Source organism: Talaromyces amestolkiae (assembly GCF_001896365.1).
Source record: "Talaromyces amestolkiae strain CIB chromosome Unknown scaffold15.1, whole genome shotgun sequence".
NCBI lineage: Eukaryota > Fungi > Ascomycota > Eurotiomycetes > Eurotiales > Trichocomaceae > Talaromyces > Talaromyces amestolkiae.
The window spans coordinates 786,855-804,703 of NW_024468051.1; the positions used below are offsets into that span (position 1 = coordinate 786,855).

Consider the following 17,849-nt stretch of genomic DNA (forward strand, 5'->3'; position numbering starts at 1 on the left):
CATTATTAGGTATACAATGGTAAAGTGCGGATCTCTCCGAGGGTAAATTAATCATCGGTCGAGACTGATCGAAATTGAGATTATCTAAATTACCCGCGGGTATATTCGAAGCATAGTGGAGCAAAAGGGTTGAATGAACTTCATGAACTTACACGTAGTGTCAACCTTATAGATGGAAGGAAACAAAAAAGAAATATTGAAAACATATTTCTCTCGGGCTGTTGCCGGAGTATTTCAGTAGCAGGCTGTTGGGGAAGGCCTCGAGGACTCATCTGCGGCACAAAGGCATCCTTTGAGACAGACGTATGACTGACTCACTTTTACTCATACTAGATTGATAGAATCCTTCCCGGTCCAGTGTCTACGGCAAATGAAACTATTTCTGACAGTCAGTCCGCGATTGCAGCTACAACAGAGCACTTCCAGAAACTCCAGCTCTATATAACCACTCTTACCCTTTCCTTGACGGCACGATGGGCGACGCAGGTGTGAATCCTTCGGCAACAGGCATGAACCCTTTGGCGACAGCCAAACTGCCGATGCTCATAATGGGTGGCTCAGGATTCAGTTACCAGGTCACCAAAGATCCAGAGTCATTGAATGTCGTCAGTATCTTAAGAAGAGCGTTCGACCTTGGCCTGAGAGCCATCGATACCTCGCCATACTACGAGCCATCAGAGCAACTAATGGGCCACGCCTTAACCCAGCCGGAAATAGCATCAAAGTACAAAAGAAGTGACTACATATTGATGACCAAAGTGGGAAGAATATCGGTGGATAAATTCGACTACTCGCCGGCTTGGATCGAGAAATCAGTCACTCGATCTCTTGCGCGATTTCAGACCACGTATCTTGATGTTGTCTTCTGCCACGACGTCGAGTTTGTCACCCCTGAAGAAGCCATCACTGCCGTGGGCACTCTATTCAAGCTGCGTGATGCAGGTCACTTCAAGTACGTTGGTATATCTGGATATGACATTCCTGCTCTAGCACGGGTAGCATTGGGAGCACTGGAGCGGTATGGCCGGCCGATAGATATCGTGCAAAATTGGGCACAGCTCACGTTGCAAAACACCAAGCTAGAAAAACAGGGCCTCCAGCTTTTCAAAGATGCGAGAGTCAGCTGTTTGTGTAATTCTAGCCCCCTGGGCTCTGGGTTACTGAGAAATGGGGGCGTGCCAATCGGTGCGCTGGGTGATTGGCACCCAGCGCCTCCGGCATTGCGTGCTATCTCCCAGGATGTTGCTACGTGGGTAGAATCTCGGGGTGAATGTCTCAGCGCTCTTGCCCTCCGCTTTGCGCTCTCTAAGGCGTGGCGAGCTTCGCATGACGGACTGCATGTCAGCACAATCATCGGCGTCGGTGCCATGTCGGACCTCGAGGAGAATATCAGCACGGCGAAAACTATTCTTCGCCCTGAAAATGGCTCGGCGGKTGAGGATTACGAGACTCTGGATAACTTCAGGTACTTGAATGAGGACAGGGAGGCCAAAGATTTACCCCTTTACGCGCAGGTCCAAAAGATGATGGGATCATGGCTGGATTTTGATTTCTCTTCGACCTGATTAGGGTAGAACTACCTTAGTATATACGTGTATTATTTGCTTATTATAACAGGTCACATACGGCCTGCTAGGAATAGCTCAATGTACTTAGGTTACGTCATTATTCTTAAGAGTAGTTCAGTTTCTGACTGTGAAGCCACTTTAAATGACTGGCTAGCAATTTGAGTGAGCATTGAAATGATGCGCGCGTCCCGTCGATCTATCATTTTGGTATGTGTATTCTAGCCCCTCGAAAAGTGAAATTCTAAGGCAAATTGAACAGGTCTCACAAGCTCCCTACAATTACCAACTTGAATCTTGTCCCTGGCTAGATATTGACTATCTCAAACTAAATATCATTTTGCTAGGATGGGGCTTCTTCTGCTCTGAATTTTCTTTTCCACTGGCGGAACCATTGACGTAGTGTTTGAGGAATATAATAGAAGACTACTTACCTCTTCAGCAAAGAAAGCCCATATAGGGTTGGGAGTCAAAGACTCAGGTTTGATCAGTTCGATATACAGTTTTACAAGTGCTATCATATTTTCTGGGAGTTCAGTGACTACTAATCTAAGCATCAAATGACCATAGCATTTACTTCGGTACATACTCTTCATTCACACAACACAAATTTATAATTGAACCCTGAAGCTAAAAATTATCACCAGCCACGACAGCAACGTGATCGTCGAGGACTTTAAATGGTCAATAAAAATTGAAGTAGATGAATCTAATAGTATTCATGGAGGTCGTAATGAAATATAGTGAAGCTCCCATGTCATTTAAGCAGTGATATAGGAGATCTAGGTACATAACAGAAGTAACATTGCAACCTTGTGAAAAAGGAGAAATGGTACGAAGCCATGGTTTGAGAGCTAAAAATGAGTCATAAGTAAAACAGGGCACATGCATATGTATACGTAGAAGGTAATGCAAAGAAACTCAACTTGAGGAGTCAAGATTGAGAGGGTATCAAAAATAAAACACTGCTACCTTTTATAGCTTCATGCCAAACATCTGGTAAACCCTCAAACTCTGACGCATACTAAGATCTAGCATAATCTCCTCACTACCACCGGGAATAGCATAAGCGCGCACATCACGATACAATCGCTCAATCTTTCCACCTTGGCCGCCACGGCTATAACTCAGACCACCAAAGATCTGACTCGCTTCACGAGCACAGAATTCAAAGGTTCTGGTGGACTGGGCCTTGAGACCAGCAATGGCGCCACCCATTTTGAGCATGGCTTCGGTTTCTTCCATGGACTGGGCTTGGTAGACGACGTTCTCGAGCCAGTTGTAGGCGGCTTCGATCTGGCGGGCCATGTCGGCGAGTTTCATGCGGATGACGGGGTGGTCGATTAGTTTCTTGCCAAAAGTGCGGCGCTTGTTGGCGTATTTGACGGATTCTTCGTAGCAGACGCGAGAGAAGCGGAGGGATTGGATGACGATGCCGATGCGTTCGTGGTTGAAGTTGGTCATAATGACTAGTCAATGTCAGTACATTGTTTGTCAATTGAAATACATTGGAAGGAGTTTTACCTTTGAATCCCTGGTTCTCCTTTCCAATCAAGTTCTCAACAGGAACCTTGGTGTCTTCAAAAGTGATATAAGTGGTACCACTGCTCCAAACACCTTGGCAGTCCATACGACGAGTGCTGACACCACCATTCTCTCGCTCAATAAGCAGAACGCTAACGCCGTTCATGCCCTCAGCACCGGTACGAACAGCAACAGTGAAATAATCCGACCAAATACCGTTCGTAATCCACTTCTTCTCGCCGTTCACAATATAGTGCTTTCCGTCCTCACTCAACTTGGCTTCGCAAGTCAGATTGGCCACATCACTACCAGCATCGGGTTCAGTAATAGCGAGACAAATGCGCTTATCACCAGCCAATATACCAGGCAGAATTCTGTCTAGCAAAGGCTTCTTGCCAAATTTGACGAGTGGCGGGCATCCAATACCGAAACCACCAATCAAGTTCCAGACCAAACCACCGCTACCGGTGCGAGAAAGCTCATCGGTGACGATGAGTTCGTGGAAGTGGTCCCACACATCTGCGGGGACAGACTTGACGCGAGACTGTGTGTATTCAGCGGGAAAGTGTACACCGAGAAGACCGGCTAGATAACCACGCTCTCCCATTTGTTTGTAGATGCTGTCGGGCACTTTCTTTCCTTCGTCCCATTCTGTCACGTAGGGCTCGATTTCAGATTCTACCCATTCCCGGACTTCGGCGCGAAGAGCGGCGTGTGTTTCGTTGTAGTAAGGCGAGTGTTGCTAGTGAGAGGACAAGTCAGCGAGTAACCATAACTCAGGAGATTCAGAAGGACATACGCCTTGATACCATGACGGGTCTGCGAAAGGAATAAGATCTCCGTAGGGCTCCAGAGGTCCCTCTGACTTGGCGGGTTTGGCAACAGCTTTGCCCTTTGCAGGACTAGGTGCAGAGGGAGCAGGCGCAGGCGCCGGGGGCGCCTCGACTTTCTTGGTGTCGAGAGAGCCAATCTGGAGCTGGCTCTTGTACTTTTTCAAGATGCCATCATTGTGGTACTTCCAGAACTGCTTGGAAGCGTCCTTGCCAGCGACACGTTGCAGAACTATACAAACTCGATTAGTATGATAATAAAGCTAGTATCTGTATTGATGCGAGCATACTCTTCTTGCCACCTAATCACATATAAATTAGTCCGCGATCTTGACTACCTGCGTGGTTGAACTAGACACTTACCAGGATGCTCATCCTGAAACTTGGTCACATCATAGACATCTTCGTCAATGACGATCCACAAGCTATCCGACTTATTATGAGCAGCGACCTGCTCTTTGGAAACCGTTTGCGACATCGTGGTGCTGTGATTCTATTGTGTAATGAGTGACGATGTTCTTGTGGTACACAGACTCGGATTTGTATTCGAGACAGAAACGACGCTTGATGCGTGGAGCAAGCGATACAACACAGAATGATAGGATTAGAGGGAAAAAAATGAACAGAGTACAATATCCGTCAGAGTGTCAGCCGGATATATAAAGAGGAAAGAGCCATCGAACCCCACGGGGCGTGAGGTAGGAATATTGTGTTGGATTCGGAGATTCACATGCTTGGGGATTTTGCCCGCCGGCGTCATAGGCAAAGGAAAGTATTTTGCGGGCCGCTGGTACCGGAGCTCATGGGACCAACCACGCGCCGGCTAAACTACTCCATAGTAAGCCAGCCGCCTTACTAGGAGCAGTAATTACCACTCGTGGACGAGGGCCGAATTGCTAGTGCATTAGCAGACCGACAGTAAGCCGAGTAGGAGATAAATAGTACGTACGTAGTCCGTAAAAGGATGAAGTTAGCCAGAAAGAGTCATCCGACCGCGAGGGAAGACATTCTTTGCTACGTATTGTCTAGCACTAAGCCTAAAGGGGAAACAGCCGAGGCATTCTTGTCACGGACACACGTGACTTGGTTCGATTTGTTGCGACTCGCAATCACATGAGGAATCTAGAGTCGATAAACTCGGTACTTGACAGCTTAGAAGAACATTTTCAATGCAGATTAATTAAATTGACCGGCAGCCCGAGTCCATGCTATACAGAATGATCTTAGATTTATAATAAAAGTAGTGATACATGCAGGAACATATGCAACCATGCCAAAGCTGCAAAGGCGTCTACTTTAAAGTACCTCCTGTCTTCGAATTTACTCCTCCATGTTGTCTGTCTCGTAGCCGAATTCATCAGGAACAGGGGCATCCTCCGCGCCTTCTTCATCTTCATCAACGGCAGTGAGTACACCAGCCGCGAGAGCAGCACCAGTTGCATCGGCTGCAGCTCCGCCTCGTTGTGGTGTCTCGAAGGCAGCACCACCTTGAGCCTGTATACGATCCGTGAAATATTGCATGGCATCTGATAGAGCCGCTTGTCGAATCTCAGTAGTGGCCCGTAGTTCGATTGTCTCTCGTGGTTCGTCTGGTTTCTTGTCAAGAACAACGACCACTCCTCCAGTAGGCTAAGATAGAGTTAGTAAATGAGCACAGAAAACAGTAGTTCGAGTAGATCAAAAGACTTACGCGTTTGACAGGCTCATATCGTGGGTCGGGGAAGGTCAAGTATTTCAACTGAGCCGGGAGCACACGTGACATGTTCTCTAACTCGTATCCAACCTTCTCCTTCTCTGCCTTCTTCTTTAAACTCTCTGCAGGAGCTTCCTCCTTGGTCTCTTTGCCCTCTTCACCTTCCTTGATAGCAGTTTCCTCAGTCTCCATCTTTTCAGGAAGCTGACCAGAAACCTTGGGTGTCGTTGGGGTCTGATCAACGTCCATGCTCTCCCGCCTTTGTTGCTTTTCCCGACGTTGCGCTCGTCGCTTGGCCTGGTTTGTCGTAGAAAGAACTGCGGTCTTCACCTTTTCGGGAGCCTCATCGGCCTTGACTTGTTGCTCAGGAGGGTAGTCGAAGAGACTGGGTCTTGTGTTGCTATGGAATTGAAATACAGGGACTTCGAGGGATTGATCGACACCGATGACTGCAGTCGGCGTGTAGCTCAGGGAAAGGAAGTGTGCAAGAGGGAACCAATACCAGTACTGTGTGAAGACAGCAGCACCAACAATACCAGGCATGTTAAGATTACCCGTCTGAGTCTGTAGACTGATGGTGCAATTACGACCGCCTGCATCAATGATACCCAGAGCAATAGCACAACCGAACTTAGCCATCGCATCCTCATGGCGATCTGTAATTATCGTATTCATCATCTTGCGAATGCTGCCGACCTTGGGATTCATAGTCTCGTTCTGTTGAACGAGGACCATGGCAAGCGAGATGAGAGCACCCTGCCTGACGAAATCCGTAGGATCCTTAAGCATAGGCTCCAAAAGATCGATAGCTTCATCAAGACCAGTGCCAGCACATGAGATACCCAAAGCCATTGCAGCACCATAACGAACATGTGGGTTGTATGACTCGGACAACAACTCAACCATGCGAGGTACGCTTTGATGCTTGCGGAACAAGATGAAACCCAAGCTCATTACAGCCACCCGACGGACGTCATCATTGACATCGCTCACTGCGACATGAAGAAGCTTGCGAACAGCTTTATTGCTTCCTGTGCCACAGTATGCCAATGCAACAGTCATAATACCTCCGTAACGGAGATAAGGATCGGGATCACCCAGCAAGCCGTTGATGAGTTCATCAGCTGCTTCTTGTCGACCATACATGATCAAAGCCATACCCAGCGCGAGACCTCGCACGATTTTTTCATGCTGAGTCTCGTGTGCATACTGAACCATCTCTTCCAACAATTTCATGTTACCAGTACCCAACATGACAAGACCCATGGCCAAACCAACAGCCTCACCGTTAACAGCGGAGTCAGTGTAGAGAACAGACTTGAGATCCTCCCAGATGCCCTCATCGCCTGTTGCCATACCCGCGACACCAAGACCAAGAGCGCCTCCATGTTGCACAACTTCCTCAGTGGCCTTCTTGAAGTGGTCACGGATAAGCTCAACAGCAGCACCACCGTGGTTGGCGTAAATCAATCCGTATGCAAAGAGTGAACCACCCTGGCTATAGACAGAACCTGTGCTACCGACTCCGGAAATATGTTCACGAGGGAGATACGGGGCCAAAAGCTTTCGACCTTCCGAAAGGTTTCCCTTGTGGATCACACCAAGAGCAGCAGTTGCCGTGAATTTCGACCAGTTAACAGCCTTTCCAAGCCACTCCAGGTTGTCTCGGAAGAACTTGTCGTGCGTCGTACCTGCATGCATGAATGCATTCGAGAATGTGACGGCATTGTGGAAGATCGAATTTCTGGCTTCAAGGCTATCCCGGATCTTGTTGAGAATCGACACATCAGCCTTGTTGCTACGGTAGAGGAATTCAAGGTTCAACTGAATAGTCTTGACACCTTGTAATATGTCGCGTATATTTGTGAAAGCGAGACGGGCCTCCTCGGTCAACTCGGTCTTAGAGGAAGATTGATTTGCCAGCAGAGAATCCGACTCGGTGGCAGCCCCTTCCTCGGTACTTTCTGGTTTGGGTTCCTCTGGGAGAAGCTCCTCAATCTCAGCAATCACCTTCTTCAAAAACTCTTGAGTGCTGTTATCATAGAGATCGAATGAGATTTGATAAGCGATCGTTCGGGCCCTAGTTTCATCTTTATCGACGAGTTGCCGGAGAATTTCGGTGGCCATGGAATGTTCATCAAGGTAAACAACGCATTTGGCGATAGCGAAATAGTCTGGGGACGGAATTTGGTTCAAAAGCTCCAAGATGAGTTTCAAGATCTAAGTGCCAGCCATGGTTAGTTTTATATGCTAAACAGTTCGAAACAGACATCACAAACCTCGTTACGGAAACTTCGCTCTTGAATCACGCTCATGCAGATGTCTAGGACATATTCGATCAACTCTTCGCCATGCCTTGAGGCCTCCCCTTGCTGTTGCTTCTCAGACTCGCTGCAACGAAGGATAGCCGTTCGGAGGACCTCCAAATTTTTTGCCTCGATTGCGATTCCGACAACCTGGCGATATCGCTGCTGGCGGAAACACTGCTCGAATAATCGTTCAATCACACCTTGCAACTGTTTCTGAACACCTCTCCTTACAACCAAGGAAGTCTCTTCAAATTTGGAAGCGCCGTCTTGGGGAAAGGTAGCATCTGTGTGTGGCTCCTCCTCACGTGATAAAAGAGATTTCGACGGGAGAGCGGATTGTGAAAATGGAGTAATAGGAGAAGCTAGGCTGGCAGATGTGTTCGTAGCGCCGTTCGAGGAAGGAAAGGCTGTGTTGAGAGACAACGGGGTTTCGCCAACCGATGGACGGCGGCTGGCAGATAGCGAGATGAACGTGTCGATACATTTGGCTATGCTCAAGTCAGAAATCTGCACGCTCAGAGGGCGGTTAATAGTTTCCTACAGATGATCGTTTGCTCGAATTCGCCACCCTTGTCTAAGTTCAATAATTTTCCGGCTCCTAGAGCAAACACCATGCTCTCGTTGTACTCTTGTAGGTGGTAGTAGACTTTTGAAGCCACTAAAGCTGCGAGTTCGCGCTCAGGGAAGGTCTCGTCTTCATATAACGCCTCTCTGTACGACAAAAAACGTCAGCGCTCGCCATTGAAGATAGACCAACAATCGATCTATGATGAGCAAGAAGTGTTTGGAGTGAAACATACATTTGAGGAATAGCGTCGACGATATCTGTCCACAGCACATCGACCTCGGCGTCAAGTGTCTTCAAAGCAAACACTCTGAGCTCTGGGTCTGGCTCGGACAGGAAGCCGACAAGGCCAGAAGCCGATGTGAGTCCAACCATTTTTCAAGCTTTGCCGAAAACTTGATGGCAGATGTACTGAAGACGCGGCAAAGCTGTGCTCCGTGAGCCGATTAAGTGATGGTCCAAACGACGGAGCTGTTTGCAAGTGGTAAGCAGATTGTTGCTAGTAGCTTTGATCGCATCGAAGGGCGACGTCAACACGCGATGTTCCAGAAACTTAGAAGAATACTTACTAATAAATAATTCAAGAAAAGTTGCAAAAAGCTTGGATGAAACGAAAACGAGGTGTAGTAGATGAAGGGAGATGGATGATGGAGTTTGCTTGGGCGCAGACAGAGCACACGTCAACGCCGGAGCTGACAAAGTAAACGCTGCTGCGAGGTCACGTGCAATGACGGGGAGCTCTCGACCTGCCAAGAGCTCCTTCCTTATCAGCACTGATTAGCCTCAGCTTACTAGCTTGGTTGTTTACAAGAACTCATGTGGTTTGTTTGGTCATGAGAACACCACACAATACTGTTGACATTTCTTCCACTCCTTATAAATATTTTCCTGCGTCTCAGGGACAGTACTGTTTCCAGCGATATATTTTCTGCTGCCAAAATACCCGAATTCCTTCGTCATTGAGATACCGCGCCCGAAACCAACACATCCAACATGTCTACTTTACTTCCATATTCTAATATCCCCTCATCAGAGAGACGACTACAGTTCGCAGCACCCGAACAACATGACGATCCACTTATATACATCGAACGGCAGTCAAAATATCTGCAGCGACAAATACAGAGCCTGTTGGATGCACAAAGCGATGGCTTGCTGGCTAGTATGCAGTCTCCAGGGCATGTGAATAATGATGTCTTTTCGAATGCAAGCTCTACACCTCCTACCTCTGCAACAGGAAGTCGAGACAGAAGCGTGCGAACAATACCCATTCGACAACCGCCGAGGAAGAAGATCGGCTTGCGCGCTGCACGGAAGGGAATACTCAGATCAATGAGTGACCTTCTCAGTCTCAGAGAAGAAGAGAAGCGACTTTTACGACGACAGATCCAGCAAAGGCAGGATGCCATCGAAGACGTCGACACGTTTGCGAACAAGAAGGCCGGCCTTGAGAAAACATTATCGGACTTGGAGAACGATCGCGAGGGCGATAGGGCCCGGAAACTGAAGGGGGAAGCCAAGGGCTTGGAACAGGAGATTGAGGAGCTTGAGTTGAAGCTTGCCGATATGAAGGCAAGGCACCGGCATATTATACAAGAAGTGTCTCGGATAGAGAATGTCGTAGACGCCAAACTTTCGTCTTATAAAGAGTCCTTGTCGATTCTCGATACAGAAGTCCGTCGATATCTGGAAACTCCGCCGCTTCGGTCCTTACAGCGTGACGTCAAAAAATCCTCGTTCTACTCCCTCCACCCGAAACGACGAACACTCGAACTAGCTCGCGAACATTGGCAGATGGAACAATCCGATTTGGTAAAAAGACAAGAGAGTGTGGAGATGGAAATAGCTGCATTATATGATGGCGGACCCGTATGGCAGAGCGTGGTGAAAGAAATATCAGATTTTGAACGAAGATTAAGGGATGGGATGCAACAATCCCTAATACTGTCGAAGTCGTCAACGCTACCCTCTGATAACGAGGAAGGATTGAGGCGAGAACAGGGGAAGACAATCATTGGAGACCTGGAGGCCACAACTCGTGTGATCGAAGAAAAACTCGAGCTTGCCGAGGAGAAAGATTGGAAATTACTCGTATGCAGCATTGGCACGGAGCTTGCAGCTTTACGAGAAGCGCAAACAATGCTGAAGCAGATGTTCGGCTATACAGACCAGGAAGACTCTGAGCACGATTTTGCACACGCTACGGAGACTACAACAGCAAGGAACAGCGTTAGCAATCTACAGGGATCCGATCAGCGACGAGATCCTCAAGGTGCAAATTCAGTTCCTATCACAACTACAACCAACCTTCCTACGATAAGTGCAAGCGAGGATGACGAGCATGCAGACGAGCCACCAGCAGATCTATTGAAGGATATGACGCCGGAAGAATTGAAACCTACGACATCTCGATCAGAAGATGAGGATGACGAGCCTGATCCGGCCTGGCTGCTCTCTGATCCTTAAACACACATATTACATTTACTTCGGCTCCTCATCTACCATTTTCATTTATTCACGCTAGTTTAGTGTTCAGCAATCTGGCATTTACCATGGATGTATTGTATCAACCAAGAATATTGAAGAGAACAAAACTTGATTTCCCCAACTCCGAATATCAAACGCATCTAAATACAGCAGGGATATCGCTAAAATCGAGATAGATTCAACATTAGATAACAGTTGAGATGTACTCTGTGTTTGGAAGTGCCATATATAATGGGATCCGATCCGCACGGGTGTTCATCACCTGTGGTTCGTATGTGATCGCGTTGCCTGCGGAAATATGATGATTGCCAATGCGTCTATTGAGCATGAGGAGCTCCAGGCGGCGGATAATATTCTTGTTGTTGCTGTGGTGGCGGTGGGTACTCCGTCTGCTGCGTAATTGGCTGTTTAAAATCCTGTGCATGCGTGACATCCATCCCAAACTGAAACGGTTGTTGAGCAACTGTATCCTCCGGGCTAACTGGTGAGATGTAGTGGGTCGAGTAACCTGCCTCGTATCGTTTGCCGTCATGATCAACGACCGAGAACCCCCTGCCGGGGACCGATGCGCCGTATGGACCTATGCCGCCGGCCATCATGTATGGTTGCTGTGCTATCATGGGGCTTGCTTGCTGGTAGGGAGAGACTGGGAATCCGCCCCAGGCGGGTTGCATCCAGCGGGTTTGCATTTGATTGCGACGTCTCTTTGCGACTTTGCGGCGGTGTCGGACGAGGCAGAAGCAGCAGAGAGCTAGTAAAGACACGATGATGAGGAAGCCAATGATGGGCATCACAATGATGACGGTCAGGTAGTTTTGAATAGTCGACGACCCTGTCGATGTGGCTTTGGAGGTGTAGGATACGGTTGTGGTTGGTAATTGTGTAGTGTTGAAGATGCGAGTGGCTGAGATGGGGAAAGCGGTGCCGCCAGAAGTCGGGAAATGGCAGTTGTAACGGACAGCTTCCAAGACTGAGAAGACATGGAGTCAGCTATTAGATCATTTCCATTCTATTAATATGAAGAACCTACAGTTTGCAAAGAATGATTGTTGTGAAGTCAAGGCGTAGCAATTCTCGCATGTTGTGACGACATTGTCGGCAAAGGAGGTAGAAGAGCAGAAAGTAGAAAGTTGATTGCCGACAGGATCGGTCAATGCCATATCGAGTGCTGGTCCCAATGAGGTACACGAGACTAGACATGGCGTGGATACGTTCGTAATGCTCACTGGGTAGTCATAAACACACGAAGAAAATGCATATCGCATGTTGACTATCAAGTACGGTTAGCTTTGAACTTCCCAGGTTGGCGATAACATATGGCATAAACGGGATGCACAGTGGAGGACATACACAAGCCCCAATTCACATCAGTCTCTCCAATGGTGGTGTTTTGATAAGGGCTGGAGAGAAGACATGAGACGCAGCTCTTGAAATTTTTACCGACTGTCGTGCCTATTGTGCTATTAAAGTCTGCATCAAGGCAGGCCATCTCATCGGAAGTTGTGTTTGTAGTTGTGCCGCACACATCTGTACATGGTGAACCCGCAACAGTTCGCAACGCAGAAATGGGTGTCGCGATGGCGAGGAGCCACCAGGCCCATCGAACCGCCATCATGACGAGGCCTCACACAGTACTACTTGTATCTGTGTATTTGACTCCTCAAATATTGATTGCAGTGGTAAATCGTTTGTTGTATGGGTATTTCCCCAGATAGAGATGTAGCCTTAATCGCACAAATGTAGAGCCGTAAATTGGTCCGTCATGAACGATATATACCCAATCCAACACAGAAAGCCGACTAGCTTGGATCGTATGGCTATTTGATCGACAGCCGAGAAAAACACGCAGGCTTCAGGTACGTTTGCCCACGTCTAAGAGAAGGATCTCAGTGGTTAGCATGCCGGGTTTACACAAAGAAAACGAATGCGTGGATCGAGCATGGGTAGAATGGATACTACGCCTTTTTGAAAATTTCGAAGAAAGGGCGTTATATCCATTGTGATGGGGGATCCACTAGGTAATACAGGAACTACTTACGACCACTGGGACTGGCCAGACCACAATTGATAGGCATGAGTAAGTGGTTGCGCAATCTACTGATGCATTTTCACGAGTACCACTACCGAATATCTCGTCCTTGCTCGAGGAAAGACCGGAATCAATGGAGGAGACGAAGTGGGAGAAAAAGAAAGGAACAAAGACCGAAGCGCACGATGCATTAGTCTAGGTCGAAGAAGCACATAAGTTTCTGCTGCATGTTGGCAAATTATCACTAAGAAGTTCTAGTGTGATTAAAACACACAGCAAATCAGAAGCTGGAAGTATGCAAATTAGCCAAAGCTGCCCATGCCCGAAGCTTAGCTATCTCCCTCGGCGGCTAGAGAAGGCTTCGGATACGCTGGATGAGAGAGCATGCTGGGCCAGTGAACAGTGGAACAGTGAAGAGCCCCGCCGTGAGTAGGGAATGGGCGGCCCAAGCTTTGCTGGGGAGGGCAAAGTATTGGACAGAGTTCGAGGAGAGCACATTGTGATAGTGATGAGGGACTTGCAGCAGAAGTGGGTTTACGACGGGTGATTCGCAGCGACCAACGAGGCTAATAGGGAGCAGATGAGGGGATGGTGGGCTCTTTGCTGGGATGTCTCTTTCTGAGAGGTTGGCTGATCATGTGCTCTCAGCCAATCTCGTTGTCGGACTTGGCGGTGTCACCCGATTCAGACTAGCACCGGCCCTCGATCCATCCGCCGTAGTACAATCACGTCGCGCTAACCTCTTTGGGGCTTAATTAGCCCTAATTTCTTGATCTACCACGATAAGTAGTAGTATGCAGTAATACAGACAGGGTATGCTACAAGCGTTATTCTTTACATTGCATAGGCTTTCACAGTTCTGCATATCGTAGCGGGGTAGATTGGATAGCTTGCTGCGACCTTGCTCCTCATCATCAGTAGCTTGATATACAGCTGCACTGCGCCGTATTTTGCCAAGGGTTGAGGGACACCTTTGCAGATCGAGTCATACGATGATTCTCTCGTCTATTGCAATACTACTATCTCCTGAGCTGATTAGCTTGATGTTGAGTGCTCGGGTAACATCACTCATGTGCTTGTGGTCAGAATGTGGTGTCCAGTTGTCAACTGATCACACTCTAGACGCATTAGACTTTTACGGCGTCGAGGCTTAGAACAATAGGGATGGAAATTCTGCATAATTTAGTCTGTAAATTACGCGGGTACCTGGCAGTCATCAGGGACAGACTTTCCTGACGAAGTTTACAGGACGTACTGTACTGGAAATCAAAATATAGCGAGTACCATCAATAGAAATGTATTCGAGGATGGAGTGAATATATCAATTTCGTTTCTTTCTTTCATGTAGGGTATAGAGCCCTGAATTAACATAACAAAAGGCGTCGTTGAAGACTGGTTTGGAAAAGAAGAGACATTAGAAAATAAGCCATAAAGAAAACTCCATAAACCCTGACAACGTTGTATAAGAAAACACTCCATACACCAAACTTTATTATCGTCGTATACCAATCAGTAACCCCATAATTCATCCTGGGATGGTACCAGTTCTTGTGGACCCACGGGGCCTCCATTTCGTCGTTTATTATTAGAATGGCCGGCACGATGTTGCTCACGAAAGGCACTGCGGGAAGCCGAAGGAGGAGAGGAAGAAGAGGTAACAGAGCCATTTAGGTCTGTAGGAATCGGAGGAATAGGAGGAGCGTCCTTGTCAAACCTTGTTCCATACTCTTCTTCTTTGAGTAATGGAGGAATGGAAGATGCAGAAAATCCATGCAGCCCGGGTGTAGTGACACTGGTATGTCTGGAGCTGAAAGTGGCTGTTGATGGGGTCGATGAATATGTGCGGGTAGACTCGCTTTGAGAGCTATACCGACGCATCACTGCCGTTGCAGAAAGTGGAGGAGATTTGAGGTGCATAGAAGTTTGTTGACTGTCTCGTCGATTATTCCCGGATTGTGCTCTCCAATGATCTTCCTGCGAGCGACTTCGACTCGGTACATTGCGTTGCTCAGTGTTCTTGTTACCATTGGGGTTATGATGGTCTTGCCGCTCTTCTTCATCTTCCTCGGAACACGACAGAGACTCGCATGACACTCGATGTCGTACTTCAGAATTTGGAGATTGACGTGTTCTGCTAACGTTTCTTTGCCTATCACTTCGCTCCTTCATCCTATCAGTGGAGATAGACCGCTTTCGAGCTTGCATGTCGACCATCGGGTGCCGCGGAAAATTGGTGACATCTGCGCTACCTGACAATTCCGATGATTTAACTACATCTGAACGGAGCAAAGTCTTGAATCGAGTGACCTTATTTGGCAATGTTGCAAATTCTGCTCTTCCGGGCCGTAGACAGGGCATCTCGTTCCAGGATCCCTGCGTGGGAGCGGATATCGATGGGTCTCCAAACCGGGCGTCCATGTTTGACCCAAGGGCTTTCCTTCTTCGCCATCGGAAGATATCCATTTTGACTGTCATGCAGTCCGGTATACACATGTCTTTTAAAAGATTCTATTTGACCATGTGCTGTGGTACTTTTTTTTCGCTTGCAGGATTCTTGCGTGATGTTGCCGAGGATATCAGAGTCGGTTGGGCGACGTGAGAAAGGGGCGCCACAGACAGTGAGAACTTGACGTAAATAAAAAAAAAGAAGAGGACGAAAACCACCAAATATTACCAGAATCTGATTCTGATACAAAAACAGCCGATCAAATGCCAGTCATCTTAAGGCGATATGACAAGTGACGAGTTCGGGTACTGGAGCAACACCAGTCGCCAAACCCTAAGAGCTGATCTCAAGCCGCAATAGACCCGATATCACCACCAGAGAAGCAGGGACGATTCGGCACAAAAAATTATCGAGTAAGAATTAAGGAGGGAAATCCAGAGTAGGATACACGCTTCATTTTATTTCACAATTAGCGGAGCATCGGCAGGAGGGAATAGAGGAGGGGAAACGGAGTTGGACACGAAGGACAATGCAGGCAACCCTCCAGTACCAAACTGTCGGGACTGCGAAGAAATGATTGACAGGATATCAGAGGGAGAAAAAGACAAATAGCCTTGCTTAGCCCGGCGGTTGGCCAAGTAGGTGTAAGAAAGAGAAGATTTTACTGTCTTTGCCCATGAGAGAGGGGGGCGCCCTGTTTCTTTTTCTCTTTTACTGTTTCTGCATTATTTTGCGGCGCAGTCACTTCTCCTTTGAGACGAAAGCGCGCAAACCAAGTGGATCACGCCGACATACCTTAAACAACTTTACTTTGAGCCAAGTTAAAGTGGATATGTAGTTGTATACCCTGGTCCTAATCCGTGCCGTATTCGTTATTAGCCCCGTACGCTGTAGATTGATAGTCTCGCTTGCAATGTATCCTATGTTTTGAGGGGGAACCAGATGTGAAAGTAGGGAAGCACAAGGGTTGGGACAAATCAGATGCCTAGGCCAAGACCAGATTGTTCGAATTAAATATTGGGGTGTTGTCCAGTTCATTGTTATTCGATCTTGATGATACACTGGAGAGATGACAACATGTGAATCATGGTTCAGCCCTTATTTCAGCCGACTTATGGTAGACTATCAACCAATGATGCTGTACGCATAATCAAAACAAGCTTCCTTTGTGGCTTTTGCCCATCCAGGATTTTGGCCCAAAGCTAATCTATCCAGCGGCTCGTTCTTTGTTCTCTTTCGAGGGGAGTGTTACTTTGTCCTAGGGTGGGATCATTTTTAGCGGGGATTGTTGAACTTATGCCGAAAGACGAGATTATCGACTGATTCATTCAAGTCTAGACACAAGAACAAGCGCCACAGTAAATTAATGTTTGTTTGGAGGATAGTATGTCCCGCCAAGATATGCATATATTTGAAAAGTCATATATGCGTCGCGATGCTATCATGCCCACGACGAATGCATCGTATTGAGATCCCGCACGATCTCAACCGCGACTATTACAGCCCGAGGCCAATAATATCGATCATTAATCGCCGGCTGGAACCATCCGATCACAAGGCAATTCTGCGATTGGCCCCTTTCGTCAATCCCCCCACCTCTGTCAGTTGCAACTTAGTTCTATTCACTAGGCCATGTTTCCGGACAATCATTTGTCAATCAATTTTACTCACTTCGTCTTTTCCTCAAGGGGGGGCGGGAAACCCGCTTGAGTTTCCCCCACCAGCTTTTCTTTGCTTTTCGCTGAAGGGGCATCCTTTAGTTCTTCTTTACCTAGCACATGTCCACCAAGATCACMCCCCGCGAGCCGCAAGGCGTCTTTTGGGTCGTTGCTGTTGGGCGGAAAAGTCTGCGGGATCTACGCTTAAGCAGGATGGGCGGTCGTAGCCCACCGAGAATGGTCGGTGCTCGTTAGTGTGCGAACGCTAGCAACTAGGGGCTCCATGACTAGGCTACTCGACATGTAGGTGGGTAGCTACTAGCTAGGGTCGGTTGATGATACGTACTGTAATAATGAACGATAACTATCTGATTGATTGATAGAACCCTTACCCAATCATTTAATTGGCATTAATTAATCGAAAAAAACATCCGCCAGTCACTGGTCAGTGGTAACTTACGTAGACCAAAGTGAAATCGATGTACTAATAGTTACGCTTGTTAAAGGCGTCAGCGTCTAAGTCAAGCGACGTGGCGCCGTCAGAGTCAATCCAGGCTCTTTTGAATTTGTACGTCGTCCCCGTTTGGCTAAAACAATTTGAATAAATCCGTGGTAATAATTCACAACTTTGATACGCCTTCTAGAGTCAGTGCTGTCTCATAGCTAATTCCTTGGCATACTTAACAAATTGTAACTAAACAGTCTGGACAAGCCATTCTCACTGAGCTGCGTCAGCGAAATGC

At 47.6% G+C, this 17,849-nt stretch overlaps 5 protein-coding genes across 5 annotated transcripts; 2 read left to right on the top strand and 3 right to left on the bottom strand.

Moving 5' to 3' along the window:
• Window positions 1–473: 473 nt before the first annotated feature.
• Window positions 474–1,565, top strand: BHQ10_007487 (uncharacterized protein; the record flags this gene model as incomplete). The annotated part of the gene is made up of 1 exon (XM_040880187.1): window positions 474–1,565. One exon carries the CDS (start codon window positions 474–476, stop codon window positions 1,563–1,565), a length of 1,092 nt encoding a protein of 363 aa, XP_040735990.1.
• A 975-nt stretch (window positions 1,566–2,540) lies between these two features.
• Window positions 2,541–4,397, bottom strand: BHQ10_007488 (uncharacterized protein; the record flags this gene model as incomplete). The annotated part of the gene is made up of 5 exons (XM_040880188.1): window positions 2,541–3,034; window positions 3,090–3,831; window positions 3,889–4,151; window positions 4,210–4,221; window positions 4,283–4,397. 5 exons carry the CDS (start codon window positions 4,395–4,397, stop codon window positions 2,541–2,543), a joined length of 1,626 nt encoding a protein of 541 aa, XP_040735991.1.
• An 842-nt stretch (window positions 4,398–5,239) lies between these two features.
• On the bottom strand, window positions 5,240–8,861 carry BHQ10_007489 (uncharacterized protein; the record flags this gene model as incomplete). Its single annotated transcript, XM_040880189.1, has 6 exons — window positions 5,240–5,548; window positions 5,610–7,832; window positions 7,892–8,095; window positions 8,153–8,409; window positions 8,463–8,632; window positions 8,722–8,861. The coding sequence occupies 6 exons, from the start codon at window positions 8,859–8,861 to the stop codon at window positions 5,240–5,242; spliced, it is 3,303 nt and encodes a 1,100-aa protein (XP_040735992.1).
• Window positions 8,862–9,479: 618 nt separating this feature from the next.
• Window positions 9,480–10,952, top strand: BHQ10_007490 (uncharacterized protein; the record flags this gene model as incomplete). Its single annotated transcript, XM_040880191.1, has 1 exon — window positions 9,480–10,952. The coding sequence occupies one exon, from the start codon at window positions 9,480–9,482 to the stop codon at window positions 10,950–10,952; it is 1,473 nt and encodes a 490-aa protein (XP_040735993.1).
• Window positions 10,953–11,290: 338 nt separating this feature from the next.
• Window positions 11,291–12,588, bottom strand: BHQ10_007491 (uncharacterized protein; the record flags this gene model as incomplete). The annotated part of the gene is made up of 3 exons (XM_040880192.1): window positions 11,291–11,943; window positions 12,004–12,243; window positions 12,324–12,588. The coding sequence occupies 3 exons, from the start codon at window positions 12,586–12,588 to the stop codon at window positions 11,291–11,293; spliced, it is 1,158 nt and encodes a 385-aa protein (XP_040735994.1).
• Window positions 12,589–17,849: the final 5,261 nt, after the last annotated feature.